This window comes from Hyla sarda, chromosome 9 (genome assembly GCF_029499605.1).
Source record: "Hyla sarda isolate aHylSar1 chromosome 9, aHylSar1.hap1, whole genome shotgun sequence".
NCBI lineage: Eukaryota > Metazoa > Chordata > Amphibia > Anura > Hylidae > Hyla > Hyla sarda.
The window spans coordinates 41032923-41058728 of NC_079197.1; the positions used below are offsets into that span (position 1 = coordinate 41032923).

Here is a 25806-nt window from a genome sequence, read left to right on the forward strand (position 1 = left end):
AAGCTGCCCAGTTGCCCATAGCAACCAATCAGATCGCTTCTTTCATTTTTAACAAGACTTAAAACAAAATTAAAGAAGTGATCTGATTGGTTGCTATGGGCAACTGGGCAAGTTTTTCTCTGCACATGTTTTGATAAATCTCCCCTATAATGAGCAACAAGACAGTACTTCTCCCTGCTCATTCTCCTGATCGGTGGGGGTGTCGGTGCTGACTTTTATAAGTGACAGTGCCCATTTAGATTTTTTTTATTTATTTTTTTTAGACATACTGAAAAAAAAAAATTGTAATATGGTGTTAAATTGTTACCTGGATTTCCACAAGAATGGAGTCTTTAGAACGACGTTCCCTCCAAAATATATACAAAATAACACATTAGGATAAAATGCCTTTCTGCTTCCACAGTATACCTGGATGTCTAACACAACAACACCATCGCTCATCATTGTTCTAAGCATGCCCGGTTCTTACACATACAGGATTTCCATTACTGGTAGTTGCATGAACCTCTAGTTGTTGACTATTCACCTTTTAATGGCATCATTATTGGTCTTTATTCTACAGCCCTGCATTTTTATGGCGCTCTAGAATAACAACTGCACAGAAGAGTGTATCTGTGGGTCAGATGTCTTGACAGTCCAAAACAGCCAAGAGCCCATAGGGAAGGCAGTAATAGTATTTCACACTTTCTGCATGTATGCAATATAATAAGATATTACAGTGACCCCTCCGACCTACGATGGCCCCGACATATGATCAAATCGACATACGATGGCCTCTCAGAGGCCATCGCATGTCGATGTCAGCATCGACATACAATTCTTTTTTATGTCGGGGCCATCGCATTACGTGCTATCCGGCAGCACCAAATGCTTAAGCTGCTGCCGGATAGCAGCTTAATGTTCCCCGTGTGGTGCGGTAAGTATTACTTACCCCTCCACGATGCTCCGGGGTGCCCTCCGGGTCCTGCGCTGGTCTTCCGGTGTCTTCTCGGCCCTCTCCGATGACGTCAATACGCTGCTGCGCACGTCATCCAATAGGAATGGCGTACGCAGCGGCGTAATGACGTCGCTACTCAGGCCCAGTAAGGCCTTGCGGAAGACAGCGGAGGACCGGAGAAGACAGCGGAGGACCGGAGAAGACAGCGGAGGACCGGAGAAGACAGCGGAGGACCGGAGAAGACAGCGGAGGACCGGGGTCACCATCGGGAGCGGCGGGGACACCATCTCGAGCGGCGGGGACAGGTGAGTACAGCTTCCTATACTTTACATTGCAAGAATCCCTCAGCATACGATGGCTCGTTTGGAACGAATTACCATCGTATGTTGAGGGACCACTGTATTTGAATAAAAAAGATTTTGTACTTTTGACAGGTGTATGTTATGTAAGGATTCTGACCCCTCCACTGACATGTCACGAGTTTATTTTTTAGGGCCATTTTCTTTCTTAAATGGTGGAACTGTTTCATGTATTATCAGCACCTTGTACATCTGAGAAAGAGGTGTCTGCCTTGAAAAGCGTTGTTTGGTGATTCGATAAAGAATGATGTTTTTCAATATGCTGGTTTTAGTGCTGGGCGATATACCGGTTCATACCGAATACTGATATTTTTGTGCTGCACGATATGAATTTTAACCCATACCGCAATACCGGTTTGGCCCCTCCCCCTCAACAATGAATGAATCAGCCAAGCGCTGCACTGTCCCCACATGGGGGAACTAATCCTATATGACCTGCGAGAGCTGTTCTGCCCCCCCCCCCCCCCCCAATTAATTATTAGCCCAGCGCTGTCCCCATCAGGGTACTACTCACATATCCCCCGCATGCGCTGCCCTCCTCGTCCTGTTTGTTGCGGCCGCCAGCGCTGACACTCTATACCAGTGGTCTCCAACCTGCGGACCTCCAGATGTTGCAAAACTACAACTCCCAGCATGCCCGGACAGCCGTATGTCCGGGCTGCTAAAAAATAAACAAAATAAACTTTAACTCGCCTCCCGTTGGCCCGGTACCGGCCTCACTTGTTTACTGGGGACGGGAACGTCGGACAGCCATGAGCCTAACACCAGCCGCAGTGATGTTCCGCCTCAGCCGGTGATAGGCTGAGCCCACTGTCATGTAAGAAGCCGGCTTCTTACAGGACAGTGGGCTCAGCCTATCACCGGCCAAGGCGGAACATCGCTGCGGCCGGTGATAGGCTGACAGCTGTCCGACGTTCCCGTCCCCAGCATAAGGCCGACGTAGGTGTGTTAAAGTTTATTTTGTTTACCTTCTGCAGCCCGAGCATAGGGATACCGCACAGTATAGAGTGGCAGCGCTGGCGGCCACAGCAAACAGTATGAGGGCAGCGCTTGCGGGTGATATGTGAGAATTTACCCTGATGGGGATGTGGGCTGATAATTAATAAAGGGGGGGGCTAGCAAATACTGTTGTATACCGTGGAACTGCCAAAAGTTAAAAAAATACCGTGATGCACACATTTGGTCATACCGCCCAGCCCTAGCTGGTTTATTCCAAGGATATGAGATTGAGAGCCAGCAGTAACCACAAGGTGGAGATTACTGAATACCACTCCTACTGAACTCCATAATAAACCCAGACACAGCGTTTCCCTTTGTTGTAGGATAGTTTGGCCGTCATGTAAACAACTGATTACTGGGTAATGGTGTATTCACATCACAATTTACTGTACAGTTGCCGTATACAATTTCTATATATGTATAGCAAACCGTATGCGTGTAAGTTTTTGTACTGGTACGGTTTTGTGTGCTTTTATCCTGTGCTTTTCTGTACTGTTTTTTAAACTTTACTCCACAGCCACCCGGGACTCCTGCAGAGCTGCCGTACTACTACTGCTCCCATCAGGGAACAGACCCTTCAGCTGCTGGAGTCTACAGGCGGCTGTGGTGATTGCAGTAGCGCTTGGTCTACTACTCCCATCATGAAACATAGTCTGCCCCATGTTGGGGGTAGTAGTTCAGGGGCTGAGGGATTGATTGCATCGGGTCTTTCTTCTGAGACCCAATGCGATCATAACTTATAAATTAGGCGAGCGGGCGGCATGCAGCTCCGCTCCCCAGCGAGGTATCTAAAAAATTTGCTCTTCAAATTCATATTCCCTGCCAGAAGCCCTAAAGGGCTGGGACAGAGTGGCTATTCACGGCTTCTGTGCTTTGATGGGAGCAGTAGTAGGAGGGATGGGGATTTATTTATTTATTTAAAGTATATGGCTTTTATAATGCACAGTTTTGCTTAAGGTTTTGTTTCCCATTTTGGGGAAAAAAAAATGCTACAAAACTGTATTGAAAATCGTGATCAGAATGAACCTAAGAAGAATAATGCTCAGTCTGGGTTCATAGGTTCATATCAGCATTGAGCTCTGAGTAGAGAAGCTTCATTTGCTGAGTCTGTTCAAAGACTTGAGCGGAAAAAAAAAAATACTTCTAGCAGTAATTTTTTTCTCTGTCCAACTTGAAAACAATAGACACCTGCCGCAAACTCAATGGACCACATTCAAAGTCAGTGGGACCCAGCGGGGCTGTTGTTTGTTGCTAGAATGGACTCTGCAATGGAGCTCCTCGCTTGTGTGAACTCTTAGTTCTTAAAAAATAAAATACTTTATACATTTTAGTAAGCTAAATGCAACTTTGTTTTTTTCTTAATAAACACGATTGTTTGGCCATCTAGGTCACCAATGTTTGTAAATCTCTCACTAAGGCCATGTTCACGGAAAACACGGCGAACATTCCGCACATTTTAGGTGCTCGGCCCACTCGAAAACGTGCCATCTCATAGACAGCAATGCATTTTCAAGCTGAATTGGAAGAAATATAGACATGCCTAAATTTTCTGTGGACACTTGAATTGGGGTTTCCTGCCGTGTGCACAATGCAGTAGAATCCCTTTGAAAACGATGGGCCTCTGTGGAAGGTCCGTGTGGAATTTTGCTTCCTTGCAGGAGACACACAGTGGGGGCTGTGAGTGTCCCATACAGCATGGACTGTGACATCATGGTAGGAGATGGACGGGATGTCTGAGGATCGTAAAGCAGTGCGGCTGTGAAACTGTAAAGTGTAAACAGTGAGTAAGGTTGTAGAAACTGTGTATTATTTCCCGGCAGGGAGTAGCTCTCCAGTTGACAGACAGGAAACGCTTGATGTGTTAATGTATAGTTAGTGGCCCGACAGGCCTAGGATTTTGTTTGGTTCCTGTCTTTTGTATATCCTGTAACCCGTGTAAATAAACTTGGCAAGGAGCCAGTTTTAGAAGTTTGTATGGAGCCGCTTTAATAAAGTGAAAATGTGTCCTTTTGGCTATGGCAAAGGACTATTCCAGAGCTATATCTTACAGATGTTAAATAGTACTAATCCATATTAGGTAGTAAAATATACTTTACTGCTAGTAACAGGAAAAATGATGTCACTTGCTTCACTTGCACATTGATCACCAAACAGCAGTTGGTTAAGGACAACAAAAAATAGAATTGACCTTTCAGAATCTGTGGAAAGTTGGATCTTAGTGGATCAGCACTGTAATGTCCATGTCACTAATGTTTTACTTTTTTTTTTTTTATTACAACTGTACTTTTTAGATGAGCAAACTTACAGTAAATTCAATTCGTCACAAACTTCTCGGCTCGGCAGTTGATGACTTATCATGCGTAAATTAGTTCAGACTTCAGGTGCTCCGGTGGGCTGGAAAAGGTGGATACATTCCTAGGAAAGAGTCTCCTAGGACTGTATCCACCTTTTCCAGCCCACCGGAGCACCTGAAAGCTGAACTAATTTATGCAAGAAAAGTCATCAACTGCCGAGCCGAGAAGTTCGTGACGAATCGAATTTACTGTAAGTTCGCTCATCTCTAGTACTTTTTATTAAATGAGTTTAGCAAATACAATAAGAAAGAGAACAAAAGCAAAAAAATGTACTGTGGAGTAATGCACTAACTACTCCGTCATGCGACAAGTCATATGGAAAATGAAGCATGTTAAAAAAAAAAAAAGTGAAACAGTTCCGGCGTATCACATAAATGAAAAGATGAAGCTATAACATTGAACAGCATAGTAGGTCCTGCACACTGGTACAGCATATTATAATGTTTTGAGAAAAGATGCTGGAATACTTTATTCATTGCTAGGAGTTACTCAGTGTTCTTGTTTGGTACTGCAGTATCATTATGAATTCGGGTAGAAAAACAGACATGGTGCACATCTACAATCTTGTATAATGATCTGATTGCTTCTCAGCATAATATCAAAAACTAACAGGTTATTAGTATACATTTTTGATCAAAAAGTACAAGCCCACTCGCCACGTCAAGGCCACCTATCCAGAGTGGGTCCCTAACGTCCCTAGCATAAAATGGCGCAGCACCGGGCGGCGACCACCACCGCCGCGACGCCAATGCCCACAGGAGGGAACGACCCACTGGCAGAGCAGCCCCAATGCCACTCAAACCAGTCTATGGGCCGCACCCCCCCGCAGACACGGCGCCACGGCAGTAACGGACACCGCACAGCACCACACCAGTGTGAACAAGGTGTAATAGCACACTTACCATGCTCTCCCAGTCAGACTAGGAGGCAGCTAGGAAAGAAATGGCCCATGTGCAGCTAACTACTGCTTATATAGGGTTGGGCTGAGGGGGTGGGGAAGAGTGCAGCACATGTTAAAACAAAGAAAAAGGAGGGAATAGAAATCAGTGTGAATTCGGGTAGAAAAACAGACATGGTGCACATCTACAATCTTGTATAATGATCTGATTGCTTCTCAGCATAATATCAAAAACTAACAGGTTGTTAGTATACATTTTTGATCAAAAAGTACAAGCCCACTCGCCACGTCAAGGCCACCTATCCAGAGTGGGTCCCTAACGTCCCTAGCATAAAATGGCGCAGCACCGGGCGGTCTGTTTTTCTACCCGAATTCACACTGTGATTTCTATCCCCTCTTTTTTTTTTTTTGTTTGAACATGTGCTGCACTCTTCCCCACCCCCTCAACCCAACCCTATAAAGTAGTAGTTAGCTACACATGGGTCATTTCTTTCCTAGCAGCCTCCCAGTCTGACTGGGAGAGCATGGTAAGTGAGCCATTACACCTTGTTCACACTGGTGTGGTGCTGTGCGGTGTCCGTTACTGCCGTGGCGCCGTGTCTGCGGGGGGTGCGGCCCATAGACTGGTTTGAGTGGCATTGGGGCTGCTCTGCCGGTGGGTTGTTCCCCCCCCCCTGTGGGCATTGGTGTCGCGGAGGTGGTGGTCGCCGATCGGTGCTGCGCCATTTTATGCTAGGGACGTTAGGGACCCACTCTAAATAGGTGGCCTTGACGTGGCGAGTGGGCTTGTACTTTTTGATCAAAAATGTATACTAACAACCTGTTAGTTTTTGATATTATGCTGAGAAGCAATCAGATCATTATACAAGATTGTAGATGTGCACCATGTCTGTTTTTCTACCCGAATTCACACTGCAGTATCATTAGTTGGAGGATAGATGTTGAATAGGAGTTCCTGCCAAGCTTTAAATATGGCAAATCAATACATTATTGGTAGTTTATTTAAAGCTTTCCATTAGTATGTGATAATCTGTTGTATATTTGATAAACTCATTTCTGAAAAGCTTTTCTCTTCCTCAGTAGCAAATATTTGCTACTGAGGAAGGAAAAAGATTTTCAGAAATGTGTTTAGAACATATTTTGATGATTACCACATACTAATTTTATTGGTTTAGCACTTTAATAATTTGCACAAAACGCCTTCCTGTGCTGACCCAGCATAAGTAAATCGCGCGTGCACAAGTGCAAGACATAGGAGGACTGCCCAAGAACACGGACTGCAAGTGCCAGAAGGAAAGCTACTTAAAGGGTAGCTCCCACCATCCTTTTTTCTCTGTCCCTGCCCATTGCCCATCTATCCCTAACCCCCTCACTGCCTTAAATTTATTTATTTTTAACATATTAAAAATACCTTTTCCCCAGCAGGCGCAACGTCACTGATGCCTGCTGGGGCCGATACTTCTGCCTTTAGTTGAGCTATACAGTGTACCTCCATCTGTTTCACCACTACAACTCCCAGCTTGCCCTGACATCTATTGGCTATCAGGGCATGCTGGGAGTTGTAGTGGGGAAACAACTGGAGGCATACTGTATAGCTGAAAACAGTATCTGTGTTCACCCTGCACATCCAGCTCCCCCCGAGCCCCGCCCTGCACATCCCGCTCCCCCCGAGCCCCGCCCTGCACATCCCGCTAACCACGAGCCCCACCCTGCACATCCTGCTCCCCCTCCTCCGGCGGACGGCCCGCAAAAGAATAAAGTGCAAAAGTCCTAGCGCAGAAGCTGTGCATGAAATTTTGCCTCTCAGCGGGAGCCGGGGCCAGCGTGCGAGGCCAAGGAGCCTGCGCGCATCCTCTTCATTCAATGCGTTCGCTTCCGCCTGTCTGAGACCCCTAGTGGCCGGTTTTTAAATGTAAATTAAACTATTTTAATGGAAAAAAAAATAATGAATGTATATTAGAGATATGTTGTAGTACATAAGTACTACAAAATATATTTTTTTTAAAGTGACAGTGCCCATTTAAATACTATCCTACACATTTATACCTGTTGTGTTTTTATGCATCTCCTTGATATTCTCAGGATCAGTACTGAACTTTATACAGTAAGAGTGATTGCCATTCTAAAGATATTGGTTCAGATTTATTGAACTGTGTAAAAATAAAACTGGAGAGATTTTGCCCACAGCAGCCAATCACAGCTCAGCTTTTACTTTACCAGCACTTGTTTTCTAAATTTTTATGCATATTGATTACGGTAGTTTACATTTTTTTTTTTTTTATGTTTAATAGATTGATTGCCTACTATTTATGTATATTTTAGGACAAATTCATATCTGCTTAGTAAATGGACATTGCTGGTTTTTAGAGTGATAGTTACATGAGCATTATAGTCTTGACCACAGAGACTCAACTTTCCACTGATCCTGAAAGGTCAATTCTAATTTTGTTGTCTTTAATCAACTGTTGTTCTTTGGTGATAAGATTGCACATATTTCTGAGGAACAAATTACATCATTTATTTTTTGTTACGATCAGTATAAAATATCTTGCAATCTACCATTTATTAGTACTATTTAAAGTTTAACTTTAGTCACACTCTGGCAGCAGGATATCTATTTACATTTTCGCAGCACCTGTTGTAGCCCTAGGTTACAGCGCTCAGGATATGGATTTGGCAGAAGTCCCGTAGACTTGTATGGAACTTTAGCCAAACAGTATCCTGAGCAATGTAATCTCGGGCTACAAAGGTGGCGCAAAGATTTTAACACATCCTGCCACTGGAGCGTGACTGCAGTTATGCTTTAAAGGGAACCAATCATTAGATTTTACCCTACATAATGCTTGCCAATGCGTTATATAGGGTAGATTCTTTATCTTCATCCCCAGGGGATGCTCCTGCCCCAAGGGATGATAAGGATATGAACTTATAAACTAGTTACCTCTGCGGCCGTAAGTAGTCCCCTGGGCGGGGAGCTCCTCTCACCTAGTCCAGTTGTTTGGCTGGCAGAGACGCCCCCACTGCTTGATTGACGGACCGTGTCATTGCTCTGCTCCGTCTGTTCAGTGAGCAGAGCGATGACACAGCCTGTCAATCAAGCAGAGGGGGCATCACTGCTGGCCGAACGGGACTAGGTGAGAGGAGCTCCCCGCCCAGGGGACTACTTACAGCCGCAGCGTTAACTAGTTTATAAGTTCATACCCTCACCATCCCTGGGGGCAGGAGCCTCCCCCGGGGATGTTGAGGATAAAGATTTTACCCTATATAACGCTTTGCCAAGCGTTATATAGGGTAAAATCTGATGATTGGTTCCCTTTAACATTTATGAGAAAGTGTAAAACATTTACAAACTGGTGACCAAGAGGGACGAACTTATTTTGATTTTATCTCAACACAGTGTTCAGGGTACGCACAGATCAGAGCACTTGGCCACCAATCCAGAAGTAGGAACATATTTACTACCTTGTTTCTTTCCTGTGGAATCCTACCATATTTTTTCCTATATTACAGGAAGTTTCTTCTGAAGGTCTCAGCATTACCTATTTTGTCACACTTCTTTCTCTCATTTGTACACAATGAATTTTCAATCATATACATTGTTTTCTTTAATTCTATTTTATTGAAGTCAGTCCGTATTATTCCTTATCCACCTCTAGTCTTTGATACAAAAGTCCACATTCTGACCCCAAAGTCTGACCTTGAAAGTAACATTTTTCACCCAAAGTTGCTGCAAAGAAATGATTTCCTTTTAGAGTTCTGTACACATCAGGAACACCAAGTCGATCCAGTATTGTTTTAGCTAGACCAGGAACTGCAGGCTGAAGAAGAGTAGCATAGAGGCGTAATGATTCCAGGGTAAGGTATAGTACAGACTGTCCCCATGCCTTATCTTCTTCTCCTCCCTTAAACAACTTCCACGGTGCCTGACTCTGGAAAAAAGCATTAGAACACCGCACACAGCTATCGATCGCTTCTAAGGCTTTGTTTGCTTGAAATCTTTCCATGTACTGATCTACCTGTCTAGTCAGCTCTTTTACAGCTCCCAGCAGCCTCTGCAATTCATCATGTGCAGCAGACGGTACACTTTTGCACTGATAATATGGCCAGCATTGTCCAGGATTTATTGTGCGTGCAGTGCATCGGTTTAAAAGTCCACCTAGTGCATCTGCAAGTTCAGAGTTTAACAATTTACGAACAGTATGGTGTGTAAAGTCACAGTCTCGCTCAGGGGAACCATGGCGAAGTAAGAAGTATCGTAGCCCGTCTCTTGTATACTGCTTGATGCATTCTGTAGGATCCACAACATTCTGAAGGCTCTTTGACATCTTCACCCCATTACTGGTCCAGTGAGAGTGGACAAGTAATTTTTTGGGTGGGGGAAGATCTGCTGCTAATAAGAAAGCTGGCCAATATATGGCGTGAAAGCGCAAAATATCTTTGCCAAGCAAATGTGTTGAGGGTCCCCAGGGAGCCAAGTTTTGATCTGGATATCCAGCAACTGTTAAGTAGTTGATCAAGGCATCCAGCCACACATAGATAGTATGGGATGGGTCAGAAGGGACAGGGATTCCCCACGATACTCTATTCCGTTGGCGAGACACAGAAAGATCTGGTAACTCATCCTCCAGCCATTGGCGAACAATACGGAGAAATGGGGCAGGATGGATTGGTTCGGTCTGAAGCCAGTCAAGGAGTTTAGGACGTAGCTGAGATAGTCTAAACATGTAATTTTCCTCACTCATCCAATGTACCTAAAACAAGATAAAAATGTTAGATAATTATAAAGGAATCTTTTATAGATACATTTGGGGAGATTTATCAAAACCTGCGCAGAGGAAAAGTTGACCAATTGCCCAAAGCAACCAACCAGGAGGCCCATGAAAAATGATTGGTTGCTTTAGGCAACTTGCCAACTTTTCCTCTGCCCACGTTTTGATAAATCTCTCCCATTGCTTTGGCAAAATTACTCACAGTTAGTGTGTGCAGTCTCTTGTAAACTTAGAGTGTACCTGTCATTAGCAAAAACTTTACATAATGTAGAAAATAACATTATATGTACATTTGTAATATACATTGGTTAAAAAATGTGTATATTTTTTGTCCCTGCAGTTTAAGCCTGTGTCTCTGTAAGCAGTTCAAATACAGGAAGTGAGGGTGGACAAGCAGGGCTCTGTGCACCGAGGACAAGCAGGAGTCTGTGCACCGAGGACAAGCAGGGTTCTGTGCACCGAGGACAAGCAGGAGTCTGTGCACCGAGGACAAGCAGGGCTCTGTGCACCGAGGACAAGCAGGGCTCTGTGCACCGAGGACAAGCAGGGCTCTGTGCACCGAGGACAAGCAGGGCTCTGTGCACCGAGGACAAGCAGGGCTCTGTGCACCGAGGACAAGCAGGGCTCTGTGTACCGAGGACAAGCAGGGCTCTGTGCACCGAGGACAAGCAGGGCTCTGTGCACCGAGGACAAGCAGGGGTCTGTGCACCGAGGACAAGCAGGGCTCTGTGCACCGAGGACAAGCAGGGCTCTGTGCACCGAGGCTCTGTGACATGCCCCAGGCTCACACATCAGGATGATTGACAAACCAGGAGCCTGCACAGAGCCCTGCTTGTCCACTCTCACTTCCTGTATTTGGACTCCTCATAGAGACACACAGGCAATAGCTGCAGGGACAAAAATATACACATTTTTTAACCAATGTATATTACAAATATACATATAATGGTATTATCTACATTATATAAAATGTTTTTGCTACACTTTAGCTTTTGTTCACTTATTTTGATATAGGACAGGGTAAATTTTCACCAGCCTAGTCATAGGGTTGATATTTTGATCTTCTATGCTTCTCAATGTGCAGGTATGCTTCACTGAATTTATAGGGGAAATTTATCATGATGTGTGTGAGGTACATGCTTTTTTTAACCCTATTTTCCTTGCAGTGTATTTGACATGGTTGGGACTAATTTATCAAAATGTCGCACGGCCTTTTATGAATTGTGTGCAGAAGAATTACTGATGACTATGACAGGAAATATTGGGGGACCTCTCATGGTTTTTACTCCTTTTTTTGGATGTAAAATTGTGGGACTTTTTTGCAATTTTTCATATTGATCAATTTTTACACACCACTGCATGTGTGTACTGTAGAAGTTTTTTTTCAGTGGTCATTGATTTATCATTTTGAGACTTCAGTAAAAGTTGCTCATTTATGCGCAATGGACTACATTTATGCACACAGAGTCTGACCAGACGGTTAAAAAAAATAAAAAGTGTTTATACCACACAATATTTCCTGTCATCATTATCACTGATGCTTCTGCACACAATTCATGTTCTGCCACGGAAATTCCGCCATGTGCACGATGCAACAGAACCGCACTGAAAACAATGGATCTATGCTGCAATGGAATTTCCAAGCTGAATTTTCTTGGAAATACATCCATGTGAACATGGCCAAAAGATCAGCAAATGCCAATTTCCCCATCATAAAAAGGGGAAAAATGTATTCCTTACTCCAACTGTAACAAGCCATATAAATCCCAGGATTGTCATACCACCGCCACAAATCTAGCAGCTTGTAAGGCTTTTTTTCACAGGTTTTTCTTTGTGTTGGGAGCACCTCTAAAAGGACCCCCCCCAATACATTGATATGTAATATTGGAAATAAAACAACACGTACACTACACAGCATACTTTTTTGTTTCTTAAGATCCTGTTCCGTTGTATTGTACTCTGACAAGGAACCACTCAAAAAGAGCCATGACATTTTTTTTGGGCTTCCGTTGAGTGACTGGAGTCTACGAATACATTTGCAGTATGCATTGGAGCAATTTCCTGAAACCTATAGGCACAATAAAATTATTTAGCAGGGGTGTGGAAATGTAATAAAAAGCTACTTGTCCATGGGACTAAAACTGAGCAAAATCTACTTGTCCAGGCCAATTTTTGCTTTTACTCTCTCATTTTTTCCTCCTCACCCTATAATAGTCATAACTACCTACTATATGAGTATTTACCTCAGGGAGAGGCCACCACTCCTGGTGTAACAGAGCTTCAGAAGGCCATTTAGCACTCCGCGGGCATTCTGGGTAAGGGAATATGCAAAGCAGCTCATTACATTACTATATTATATTCTAAAAATTGCAATTGCAATTTTTTTTTACATTCACGTCTTTTACCGTATGGGATACATAATGTTATATTTTAATAGTTCGTACAATTACGCAGTCAGTGATACTAAATATGTTTATATGTTTTTATATAGGAAAAGGGGGTGATTTGAACTTTTAAGATGGAAGGGGTTAATATGTGTCTTTTAAACTTTTATTAAAACTTTTTTTTTCTCCACTTTATTAGACTTTTAGGAGGAATCACTAGATTCCTCATACAGATCAATAGAGTTCTGCGATGCATTGATAGAGCCCAGTCCAGCCAGGCTCTATCAATGACAGAACCATGGGACAGCAGGGAAGCAGAGGTAAGTCCTCCGGCTGCCTCTATATTGGATTACCCCCCCCCCTGATCACATTGTGTGTGGGGGTGATCCACCCCACTAGCCCACCAGGGAGCATTCATATGTCCCTTTAGATGCCGCTGTCAGCTTTGATAGCGGCGATCTAAAGGGTTAATAGTCAGCCACGGCGATCGCCGCATGCTGGCTATTACCGGCGGCCCTCGGATACTGAGAACAGCTGGGGGCTGCAGAGTATGGAGCAGGCAGGAGTCAGGAGTTTGCTCCATACAGTCTGTTGAGCAAAGCTGTGCTTGTCAGGTCCGGCCCTGCTAAGTGACGGAAAAATTCACCTGCCCGGCGCCCAGAACTGCATATGCCGGGCATCGGGCGACAGGAATTCCATATCCCTGTTTAGTATAAATTGTGCACGATTTCAGATGATGATTTTGAAGTATTCAGAAATGTAACCCTAAAAAAAAAACACATCCTTATAGAAATTCAATTAAATGTCAGGTCGAAATTTTTATATAGTAAACTACCATTCTAACGGAGCCTGTCCTCCATCTTTCTCCAATACCTGATGTCCGCTATCAGCTGACACTCTAATTTTTTTGTTTTCTGCATCTCTGCTCTCCACAGTTTGATCCTCACTTAAAAAAGCTTCATCGGAGGTGCAATACCATCCCTGGTACGTCCCCTTATAGATATATCCTTTTTCTTCCAGCTTCTTCCAAAAGTGACAAACTGCTTGTGCATGACGAAATTCTGTGGTGCGCACAAAGTCTGTGTAGGAGATGGCCATCGTGTCAAACATTGTGCGGAACTGCTGGGAAACAGTGGTACAAAAGTCTGAGGGGTCCAAATTCACAGCGGTGGCGGCTTGTTGAACCTTGATGCCATGTTCATCAGTGCCTGTAAATAACAAACAGCCATGAATATAAAGAATAGGCCTGCCTCTCCCTCAGATACCAAATGAGATACTGCCCTAATACTTCTGTAAGCTGGGATATGTATTGCATAAAAATATAGTGAGGGAGCAAGAAACTGCAATAATGGGTAGAAAATGGCAGCTTTATAACACAGGTATCATGTGGACTAGATCTAATTAAAAAAAAATGATGTCATGCTTAAAGGAGTACTCCGCCCCTAGACATCTTATCCCCTATGCAAACTCCCTGCTGTACCCGGCATTCGTTTAGAGCGTAGGAGGCTCATAACGACACAGTCACTGCCTGTTCATGACGTCAAGGCCACGTCCCCTCAATGCAAGTCTATGGGAGGGGGTGTGACGGCCGTCACACCACCTCCCATACACTTGCTTTGAGGGGCCGTGGCGTCACGAGCGGGTCGTGATTGTGACGTCACAAGCCTCCACATTGTCAGTTATCCGGCACAGAGCGAAGTTGCACCGGATGTTTGGGGTGCGCCGCAGCCAAGATTGTGGGGGTCCCCAGTGGCAGGACCCCCGTGATCAGACATCTTATCCCCTATCCTTTAGATAGGCTTTTTTATTTGACATGTGTCTCTTTAAATGGTAACTTTAGAACGCTTTTTCTAAGCGGAGCGATTTTGAGATTGTTTTTTCGTGACATATTGTACTTTATATAAGTGGTGCAGTTTTGTTGACACATTTTTTTTGTGAAAAACTGGAAAGTTTCTGGCGTTTAATTTTTTTTTTTTTTTTTTAAATGGTGTACACTGTGCGGTAAAAGTGATGTTAAAGGGGTTATCCAGCATAAGGTGATTTTAGTACATACCTGGCAGACAGTAATGGACATGCTTAGAAAGGATCTGCGCTTGTCTTGGGGCTAAATGGCTATGTTGTGAGATTACCATAACACTGTGGCTAGCTTTTTGTGAACTGGTATTTCCTGTTTGACTATTTTTTTATACAAATCCCACAATTCCATCTTCCTCCCACACATCAGCCACCCCACCCATTGAAACATAAATGAGCTGCATCCATTCAAATCAGTGTGGTTTTCAATGAGGGTGCCTACAGCTGTTGCATTAGTTGCAGATTGATCCCTCCACTCACTGAAGCAGACAGGCTCCCTGTCATCAGCTGACTAAGTCAGGTCTCGGCCACATTGCAAGCTGGGAAAAATCTGAGAACAGTAATTTTGTATGCTGGTAAAAATAAATATTGGGGTGAAAATCACAGAAGAATTGTGAGAAAACCATCACACACAGGTACAGACACTATATTATGAACTACCCTAACTTCACAGCCCCTGTAGCAAAGTCAAATAAAAAAAATTCCTGGAATACCCCTTTAAATTTATTCTGTGGTCAGTATGATTATGGCGATGGCCCATTTTATGTAGCTTTCTATGTTCTTTTTCCTTTTCTGAGCAAAATTCTTTTTCTTCCATTCATTTTCCAACAGCCATAACTTTTTTATTTTTTCATCTGACGTCATTGAGTGAGGGCTTATTTTTTTTGCGGGATGAGCTGTACTTTTTATTTGTATCATTTTTGCCATACGTGCAACCTGTTGATCTTTTTTATACCGCTATTTGTACCAAAATTGGAGAATTTTTTGCTTTTTTGTTGTATGGGATAATTTACATTATAGTTTTTTACATTATAGTTTTATAGTGCACGTCATTACGGACATGGCAATACCTATTATGTATATGATTCGTGTTTTTGATCTCTTTTGGTGATAATTCAGGGCTTTCTTGGGAAAGGGGCAATCTTTTACAGTTTATACTATGCTGCTATACATTTGTACTGCAGCACAGTATGACCTGATGAGCTGCACACAGTACAGCCTGGGTGATTCAGCCTCTGGCTGGATCTCACAGGCTTCCGTAGCAGGCAGACAGGAGGTCATCATCTGACCTCCTGTTGCCATAGCAACCAACGGCGACCCGCGATCGTATTGCGGCACTGCCATTGGTGAACGCGGCAACGCGCTCCCCGTCAACACCATAGATGCATGATCAGGATTGATCATGGCATCTATGGGGTTAATGCTGCTGGGACTGGCGCACTCGCAGCCCCGGCAGATGCGGCGGGATTCCGGCTGTGATTGACACCCGGGTCCTGCCACCAATCTCCTACGCTGCCCGTAGCAGTTCAGGAGATCGCTAGGACGTATGCATACGTCCAAGCGTAAACGTGTCGGGTGCTGGGACGTATGCATGCGTCCTATAGTGGGAAGGGGTTAAGCACATTTTATGTTACGTGAAAATTGCCTTAGGGTATGTACACAAGGTAGGAAAATGTGCGGAATGTTCGCCTGGAAAACACGCTAGGCCCACTCGAAAATGCCTCATCTCATAGACGCTAGAATTGAGATTTCCATTAAAATCAATGGATTAGCGGAATGTCCCTGTGGAATACTCTGGCGGAATTCTGCAATGACATTCCGCGGTGTGAACATACCCTTAGGCCATGTTCACACCAGCATAAAATGTGCAGAAAATACTGGTGGATATTCCACACATTTAAAAAATCCGGCGGGCGTTAGGACCGTGCGGAATGAGCAATCTCATAAACTGCAATGCATTTCCTTGCTGGCTCCTGCAGAAAGAATAGACAATCAGAATTTCTGCGGCAGAAACATCTGGCACAGAAATTCTGCTGTGGGAACAGTGCAGCAGAATCCCATTGCTGCTGTGACATTGCAGATGTCCGTGCGGAATATTCATGCGGAAGTCCACACATACAGTACACTGTGTGAGCAGAGCTTTAAAGGGGTGTTCCGGGCAAAAACATTTTATCCCCTATCCAAAGGATAAGATGTCTGATTGCGGGGGGTGCGCTGCTGGGACCCTCCGCGATCTCCCTGCAGCACCCGCATTCTATGCGGGGACTGCGTCTCTAGTTTCGGAAACCTCCGGATTTCCGGGACTGGGGACGTGACGTCACGCCCCCTCCATTCATGTCTATGGGAGGGGGCGTGACGGCTGTCATGCCCTGATAAAGAAAGGATTTTTCACGCCCCCTCCCATAGACATGAATGGAGGGGGCGTGGTGTGACGTCACATCCCCAGTCCTGGAGGTTTCCGAAACTAGAGAGGTTTCTGGGACTGGGGATGTGACGTCACACAACGCCCCCCCTCCATTCATGTCTATGGGAGGGGGCGTGGTGTGACGTCACGTCCCCAGTCCCGGAAACCAAGAGGTTTCTGAAACTAGAGACACAATCCCTGCATAGAATGCGGGTGCTGCAGGGAGGGTCTCAGCAGCGCCCCCCCTGCAATCAGACATCTTATCCTTTGGATAGGGGATAAAATGTTTTTGCCCGGAATACCCCTTTAAGCTTTGAATTTCTGTGCGGACATTCCACAGACAGCAGAGCGCTGGCAGAACATGCTTGGAAATACGCCATCTCATAAAACAGCAGGGGGTTTCCTTGTGGAATCAGCAAAAACAAATTCCACCATGTGAACAGTGCAGCAGACTCCCATTGAATTTCTGCATTGCTGCTGTGCAATGTCAATGCGGAATTCCAGGGGGTAGAGCTGGTGCCCATAGCGGTGCCACTATCCTGAGGGTTTATCTGGTTGGCACTGATAAATATGGGCTCAATTTTGTTCCTTCCACCAATTTAGATAAATCTTCCCAAATACCGCAACTGCGTTTCCCTCCACCTCCTGCCATGTGTGTGCACAGCTCTTACCGGTGCTCAGCCGCGAGTCCCGTCCACACAGTGCGGCATGTCGGTGCCGCACATCAGCCATCAGGGCGGAGTACACGTGTCCGAGGTGCGGAGCGGCGTTCACATAGAATATGGGGGTGGTGAGGAGCTGAGGACCCCGCACTTTTCCTCCATAGGCGACCCTCCCCATACACCGCGGTGCCCTGCAGAGGAGCCGCAACTTACTGAAGCGCCACATTGTACCGGCACCGCACATATACAGTCTACCGCGACCTTCCAGGGACAACCGGTCACCTTCTGGTTCTGTCACTATAACAAATTATCACACACAGCACTTGATAGAAATATCGCACGTTACATGCCACCGCCACATTTACAATAACTGTGCGATTTTTGCAAAAACTCTTTACCCTCAGTAAACATGGCGGCGCGGGCTTCTTCCGCCCTCTCCTACTCCTGCCGGAACCTAAAGAGCGGCGCAGTGACGTCACCCCCAGTCAAGATCTGTCATGGCGCTGTCCAGAGCGGTTACCCTGGGGCTGAGGGCGGCTCATGGCGGGGCACGGGCGAGCCAGAAATTACAATCCGGCAGCAGTGAGTGGCAGGGGGCATATGCACGTATTCTTTATCCAGTGTATTGTGGGTAACTTGTCAGCATGGTCTGGTGCCCTATGTGCCCTTCAAGCACTGTACCTGCAGGGGCCGCTGTAGGTGAATGATAGTGGAGCAGTGCATGACATATGGAGACTCTAGGGGACATTTAGGAAACCTGTCCAGAGGAAAAGTTGACCAGTTGCCCCTAGCAACCAATCAGATCACTTCTTTCATTTTTCAGAGACCTTTTTCAAAAATGAAAGAAGCAATCTGATTGGTTGCTCTGGGCAACTCAGTAACTTTTCCTCTCTCTGTGACTATAACATAGTGGGGCTTGTTGTTTACCTGAATAGGGGAATCTTCACACAATAATGGTGCACTACAACCACAAAAAAGGGCAGCGTTCTCCATACTTCGAGCCACTGCAACAGCTGGAGGTTCCGGTTTGGAGACCACTGGGATAGAGTATCGGAGTATAATCACAGGAGTGTGGGTACCCCCAAAAAACTACAGAAGGGGAACCCCCAAGGAATAAAGCAGTGGTCACATGTGCATACTGCTGCCCTATTTACTGTCTATGGGACTGCCAAAGATGGTGGAATAGGGTTTTTTGGCCATTTGGACCAGACCAGCAGCTCTATTCATTTCAGACCGCCGCTCCATTTAACCAGGGGGAGCACAAGACCCTCCTTGTTGTGATCAGCAGGGGTCCCAGTGTCTGGACCTCCACCAATCAGACACTTATCACCCATCCTGCAAATATAGGTGTTGTTGGTGGAAAAACCCCTTTGAAGGGAACTTGTCACCGTGATACAGTCCAGTCTGCTGACATTGTGTTAGCGATCAAAAGCCGAGCAGATTGACATCTAGTTTTATGGGAAAACTTCCAGGATAACTTGTCGTTTTTAATTCTTTGCTCATTCTCAGCTAAGTAGTCATGTGGGTGGACCTACTCAGTGATTGACAGCTCTCTATATGCATATTTATATACAGATCACTGTTAATCGCTGAGTAGGTCTGCCCACATGACTATTTAGCTGAGATTTACACAAATAAATGCGAAATTATCCTGGAACATTTCACAGAAAGCTCCATATCAATCTGCTCTGCTCCTGCTCTATAACATGATGTCTGCTCACTGGGCTGCATTTTCAATGTGACAGATTCTCCTTAAAGGATACCTCTCGTCAAATAAACTCTTGATATATTTTAGATTAATGAATGTTGAATAACTTTCCAATAGCATGTTAATGAAAAATATGCTTCTTTCTATTGTATTTTTCCCGATCAGTCCTGGAGTCCTAAACACTCAGAGCTGCCAGCCTGCTTTGTTCACAGCCAAACAGGCTGTGAACAAAGCAGGCTGGCAGCTCTGAGTGTTCTCCTTTGTGAACAAAGCAGACTGGCAGCTCGTAGTGTTTAGGACTCCAGCATGAGTCTGAAATGCTTGCTGCCAGGACTGGTAGGGAGACCCCTAGTGGTCATTTCTTCAAAGGGGAAAATTAAATAGAAAGAAGCATATTTTTTAATAACATGCAATTGTAAAGTTATTCTGCATACATTAATCTATAATATATAAAAAGTTTTTTTGATGAGTTACCCTTTAAATGCTTGCATAAAACTGGGGTTCCCCCAGCTTAGACAAGCCTCTTAACAATCATAAAAACTAAGGTCTATTGTTCCCATGAGCAGCAGAACGCATGTTTGTCTGCTGCTACTGTCACTATCTATGGGTCTTCTGAATCTGTGCGTGCTGAATCCCTAATGAAGTCCCATAAAGAGTGATAGAAAAAGTGGCTCAGCAGGGGCTAATTTACCCTGGGGCCATTTCACCTCCATTCTCGTGATCCCAGCAGTCAGACTGTGTGTAGGGCATTGGTCTCCAACCTGCGGACCTCCAGATGTTGCAAAACTACAACTCCCGGCATGCCCAGACAGCCAACGGCTGTCTGGGCATGCTGGGAGTTGTAGTTTTGCAACATCTGGAGGTCCGCAGGTTGAAGACCACTGGTGTAGGGGATAACATTTTATATTAGGGCTTGTTCACATTGCCCCGGGCTCTAGGCTCCATAATAAGGAGTTCCATCAGCAAGTCCATCGGGAGTTTATCGGAGAAATAAGAGTGCATGGAATTTTTTTTTTTTTATTTCTCCTGTAAACTACTGGATCCTCGCCGGACTCCATTCAAGTCAATGGGATCCCTCGGGACCCGGTGGAGTCAGTTGTCCAGTTGTACTCTGACCCGTTTTGGGGCCCCAGAATAGGACAGAGCACAGAAGTTTGCAGCCACAGTATGAATGTACACGCATGTGGATGACATTTTACACATTCCTTTTTTCCATGTGGCAATAGACTCAGGCTCAGGCTTTTTATTCCATTGCATTCCAGTTTTTGTTCCAGAAAGCACAGGGTTTTGTTGCTGATTTTCCCTCATTGAATTTAAGCAGATCTAAAGGCTGAAGCTTATTCTATAGATTTACAGCTAAACCTGCAAGTCTGTGGAAAGATTTCTTAAAACCTTTGCAGAGGAAAAGTTGACCAGTTTCTCATAGAAACCAATCAGATTGCTTCTTTAGTTATTAACAAAGACCTCTAAAAATGAAAGAAGCGATCTTATTGAATGCTATGGGCAACTGGTCAACTTTTTCTCTGCACAGGTTTTGATAAATCTCTCTCCCCCCCCCCCCCCCATCCTTATCCCCCATATTCCCACTTCAGAGATGAGCAAGTGGTGCAGGATCTTCTAGGGCTGGGCGGTATACCGGTTCATACCGAAATTTTTGTGCTGCACGATATGATTTTTTCCACATACAGCAATACCGGTTTGGCCCCTCCCCCTCGGGAATGAATTATCAGCCCAGCACTGTCCCCAACTAATCATATGTGACCCGCCAGCGCTGTTCTGCTCCCCGCCTCCCCCCCCCCCCCCAAATCATGTTACCTACCTGCGCTGTTCTGCTCCCCCCAAATCATGTTACCCGCCAGCGCTGTTCTGCTCCCCCCCCCCCCCCCCATTTCATTATCAGCCCAGTGGGGTACTACTCACATATGTCACCCGCAAGCACTGCCCTCCTCCTCTTTGTTGCAGGCTGCTGGCACTGGAACTCTATACTGTACAGTGTACGCTGTATCCCTATGCCTGGGCTGCAAAAGATAAACAAAATAAACTTTAACTTACCTACGTCGGCCTCACGCTGTTCCTGGGGACTGGAAAGTCGGACAGCAGTCAGCCTATCACCGGCCGCAGCGATGTCCCGCCCCGGCAGGTGATAGGCTGAGCCCACTGTCATGTAAGAAGCCGGCCAGAGCTCCTTACATGACAGTGGGCTCAGCCTATCACCTGCCGAGGTGGGACATCGCTGCGGCCGGTGATAGGCTGACTGCTGTCCGACTTTCCAGTCCCCAGGAACAGCGTGAGGCCGACGTAGGTAAGTTAAAGTTTATTTTGTTTATCTTTTGCAGCCCGGGCATAGGGATACAGCGTACAGCAGTGGTCTCAAACCTGCGGACCTCCAGCTGTTGCAAAACTACAACTCCCAACATGCCCGGACAACCGTTGGCTGTCCGGGCATGCTGTGAGTGGTAGTTTTGCAACATCTGGAGGTCCGCAGGTTGGAGACCACTGGCGTACAGTATAGAGTTCCAGCGCCGGTGGCCCGCAACAAAGAGGAGGAGGGCAGTGCTTGCGGGTGACATGTGAGTAGTACCCCGCTGGGCTGATAATTAATTGGGGGGGGGAGCAGAACAGCGCTGGCGGGTAACATGATTTAGGGGGAGCAGAACAGCGCTGGCGGGTAACATGATTTGGGGGGGAGCAGAACAGCGCGCGTGGGTCACATGATTTGGGGGGGGGGGTGAAAGAAATACTGTTATATACCGTGGAACCGCCATAACTTACAAAAATACCGTGATACACATTTTTGGTCATACCGCCCAGCTGTAGGATCTTCCCACTCACTGGTAGAGACAGTAGCTCATGTAAAGTTCTCGTCTATGAAGAGAGAAGACAAGGGGAACAGACAAAGGCGATTAGGTGCTGCAGTGAGCTTCATATTAGATTTTATTAAACACTGGATGACCCGATAAAATAAAAAAATTAAAAAAAACACTACTCACGTTATCAAACCCCTGGCACTCCTGTGGCACCATTTCCCTAGTCGGTCTCTGTACACCTGGATGCTAGTGATGATGTGTCAATGTTTATACGCTGTTGCAAATCATAGACTTTATTGGATATGTATTAACACATCAGTGCTGAAATTGGAAGAATGGAGACCTGAGACACCAGAAAAGCCTTAGTATGGGAGCGCCAGCGGATTAGTAAGGAGGGTATAGTATAGTGTTTTGTTTTTTATTTTGTGCGATCAGCTGATATCTGCAGGGAAATTTACACCAAAATCCAATTTTTTTTTTCATTTAATACTTCCATAAAAACGAAACATTTTCTTAATGTACTTCATTAAAAATGTGATTACTAAAGATGTGAAAATATGGTTTAAAAAATTTAAATAGCCACTGGGGTCTCTGTCTGTTTAATTTTGCAAACAAACCCTGGTAAGCCTTTTTGGTCCTAGCACCTAGGAATTTTATACTATTTTTCTGAGGGGAGGGGTGTGTGGTTATCAGTGCATTGTATAATGCAGTTTTCACCAGTGTGTGCTAAATCCCTTTGAGATCCAGACAGCTTTTAGCCTGTTTAGAAGAGGAGCATTACCATGCACACTGACAAGCAATACAAGGGGATAAATTATTATTCATGTGCAAAATGATTTCTCTTTGGTCATTTTATGAACATATTTCTTGTGTATTTGCACTATATATTTTCACATGGCTGCATCAGTTATATAAAGCATGCACTTTAGGCACAAAGCTGTGCAAATGTAAAAATGTTTGTGCAGACCTCATGACAAGGGAGGGGGAGGAAATGCCCCCATCCTTTAGGAGATCTGCAAGCAAAGTGAGCTGAGTAATACATAGATCAAAAGGCATTGTATGTATAAAACAGGTTTTAGGGCACATTACTACACTGACTCGAGCTTTTTTAAATTTTTATTTTCTTACTAATGACAGTTTCACTTTAACATCTACTTGTCACCTCTCATTGCAGACTGTTTGCTACAACGCTGTACCTCACCCTATAACCAAGTGTTCAGAAACTCTGGTAGCCTACAAAATGTTCCGTCCCCCGGAGGCGCTGCCTATGGGATATTTGTTGGAGTTGCTACACTAGGTGGTTTAATATATGTAAGTATTAAACAGATGGATAACCTGAGTAATCACATCTCTTACAATACACTTGCAATATCTCTGCACTGAAGTTCATAAATAACACTGCAGGACAACAGTGTCAGACGTCGAACTCTCTTAGGCCAGTTTCTCACTACGGAATCTCCGGCCAGACTAAATCTGGACGAAGATTGCGAGTGCGGGCAGCACCCTATAGACGGCAGTGTCTGCGAAGCGGAGATCTGCCAGAACATTGAGTTCAATGTTCTGGTGGAATTTTTCGAGGGGATTTTCCAGTAGAAAATAATCCTAGAAAACTCAGCAGTGTGCAGTGGATTCCATTGCCAGCAATGCACCAGAATTTTTATGCAGAATTTCAAAACGGAATTTTGCTCGGAAATTCCGTAGTATGAACCAGCCTAACAGTTATATTCTCCTTATAAAATGCATTGTTACTTAAAGGGAAACAGTCATCAGATTTTAACCTATATAACGCTTGGCAAAGCGTTATATAGGGTAAAGTCTTTATCCTCACCATACCCGGGGGACACTCCTGCCCCAGGGATGGTGAGTATATAAACTTATAAGATGCTCCCCGCCTGCCCCGTAAGTAGTCCCCTGGGTGGGGAGCGCCTCTCACCTATTCTTGTCTTCGGCCGGCAGCGATGCCACCTATACTTGATTGACGGGCCGCGTCATTGCTCTGCTCGCTGAACAGACGGAGCAGGGCTATGACGCGGCCCGTCATTAAAGCCGATGAAATCTCGATGTCCTGATCACCTGAGAGGACAGCGGGAGGGCCCTTACCTGCCTCCTCTCCGTCCGATCGGTGCTCTGCTGATCCAAGAAGCTTCAGCAGGCTGGAGCGGCAGAAAACCAATAACACTGATCAGTGCTATGCTATGGTCATAGCATTGAACAGTATATGCAATCAAAAGATTGCATGATATAACCCCCTAAAAAAATAAAGAAAAATAAGTTTATAAATGTTAATAAGCCCATACCCTAATAAGTTTGAATCACCTCCCATTTACTATTTTTTAAATAAAGTAATGTAATAAAAAATAAAAATAATCATATGTGGTACGGCCACGTATGTAAATGTCCAAACTATTAAAATATAAGGTTAACTAAACCACACGGTCAATGGCGTACACATAAAAATACCAAAGTCCAAAATTGTGCATTTTTGGTCACTTCATACCATAAAAAAATAAATAAAAAGTCCCTTTAAAACAAAAATGGTACAAAAAAAACTACAGACCACGGCGCAAAAAATGAGCCCTCATACATCCCTGTATGCAGAAAAATAAAAAAGTTATAGGGGTCAGAAGATGACTATTTTAAACAGTCTACTTTTGATTAAGATTTAAGATAAGGGGTAATTTTTACGGAAAAGTGCACTGTGTAGAAACGGAAGCCCTAAAAAGTTACAAATTGGCATTTTTTTAATTTTTACCCCACAAATTAGTTTTTTTTTTCCATTGTTTTGCCGCAGATTATGTTATAAAATAAGTGATGTCATTACAAAGTACAATTGGTGATGAAAAAAAACAAGCCCTTATATGAGTCTGTAGGTGCAAAATTGAAAGCGTTATTATTTTTAGGAGTAGAGGAGGAAAACTAAAACGGAAGTGCAAAAAGGAAAATTGGCTGAGAACTTGAAGAGTACCTGTCATTAACTTGTAAAATTTTATAATCCTCCCAGTTCACTGCCCCATCATGATAAATCACCCCCTGCCTTTATTTTTATTTTTTGTTTTCTACCATGATATTGCTCTGTATTTTCTGCTCAGTCAGATTCACAGACTGGGAAGAGGCCTTATCCAGAAGGTGTGACATAATCTGCAGCCATACAGGGGAGAACTTCCTCCCATACTCTGCTACACACAGCCTAGAGCAGTTCAGTGTGAGATGAGCTTTGATAGGATAAGGCTGCACACAACCCCTTCAGCATCCCAGACTGCATTTCCTGATTTTGGACTTCTGCCAGGCCAGCAGGAGTCTGAATTATGTGCAGGAGATAGATGTGCTCTGGACAAGTAGGGAGACACCTAGTGGCAGCTTTTTAAACACAAATATAACATAGAAAACTTCATTTAAAAAAAAAAAAAATTTTAAACAAAGTACATTAGAATGAATTTTTATTTACCATAAGGAGTGCAATAGCAAAAATTTGTTTTAATGACAGTCCTTAACCCCTTGCCGCAGAACGACGGGTATACTCATCGCTGCGGCACGGGAAGGTTATGAAACGAGCTCGGGAGCTGAGCTCACATCTTACCCGCACGGTCCCGGCTGCTATCAGCAGCCAGGACCCGTGGCCAATGCCGGACATTGCTGTTCCGGCAGATGTCCGGCATTAACTCTTTAGACGC

At 44.6% G+C, this 25806-nt stretch overlaps 2 protein-coding genes across 5 annotated transcripts in view; one reads left to right on the forward strand and one right to left on the reverse strand.

Moving 5' to 3' along the window:
• Positions 1-8880: 8880 nt before the first annotated feature.
• Positions 8881-18404, reverse strand: MARS2 (methionyl-tRNA synthetase 2, mitochondrial). Of its 4 annotated transcripts, none has more exons than XM_056538441.1 (3): positions 18302-18404; positions 13574-13908; positions 8881-10298 (listed from the first exon to the last, which is right to left on the reverse strand). In XM_056538441.1, the coding sequence occupies exons 1-3, from the start codon at positions 18366-18368 to the stop codon at positions 9183-9185; spliced, it is 1518 nt and encodes a 505-aa protein (XP_056394416.1). In that variant the 5' UTR covers positions 18369-18404; the 3' UTR covers positions 8881-9182. The 4 variants fall into 4 exon arrangements, with proteins under 4 accessions (XP_056394416.1, XP_056394418.1, XP_056394417.1 ...); XM_056538443.1 differs by lacking the exon at positions 18302-18404 and adding an exon at positions 18019-18158; XM_056538442.1 differs by lacking the exon at positions 18302-18404 and adding an exon at positions 17834-18005.
• AIFM1 (apoptosis inducing factor mitochondria associated 1) overlaps positions 18071-25806 on the forward strand; it is a 44160-nt gene continuing 36424 nt past the window's right edge. The window contains exons 1-2 of the mRNA XM_056538439.1: positions 18071-18202; positions 23310-23446. Coding sequence (XP_056394414.1) covers positions 18118-18202; positions 23310-23446 — 222 coding nt within the window. The 5' untranslated portion in view covers positions 18071-18117. The remainder of the gene's footprint in view (positions 18203-23309; positions 23447-25806) is intronic.

Coding starts and splice junctions, on each gene's coding strand:
- MARS2 (XM_056538440.1), bottom strand. CDS start 17,864: ATGTGCGGTGCCGGTACAATGTGGCGCTTCAGTAAGTTGCGGCTCCTC. Junction 13,909..17,629: donor GGACTCGCGGCTGAGCACCG/GTAAGAGCTGTG, acceptor TGTTATTTACAG/GCACTGATGAACATGGCATC. Junction 10,299..13,573: donor CAGCTGATAGCGGACATCAG/GTATTGGAGAAA, acceptor ATCTTGTTTTAG/GTACATTGGATGAGTGAGGA.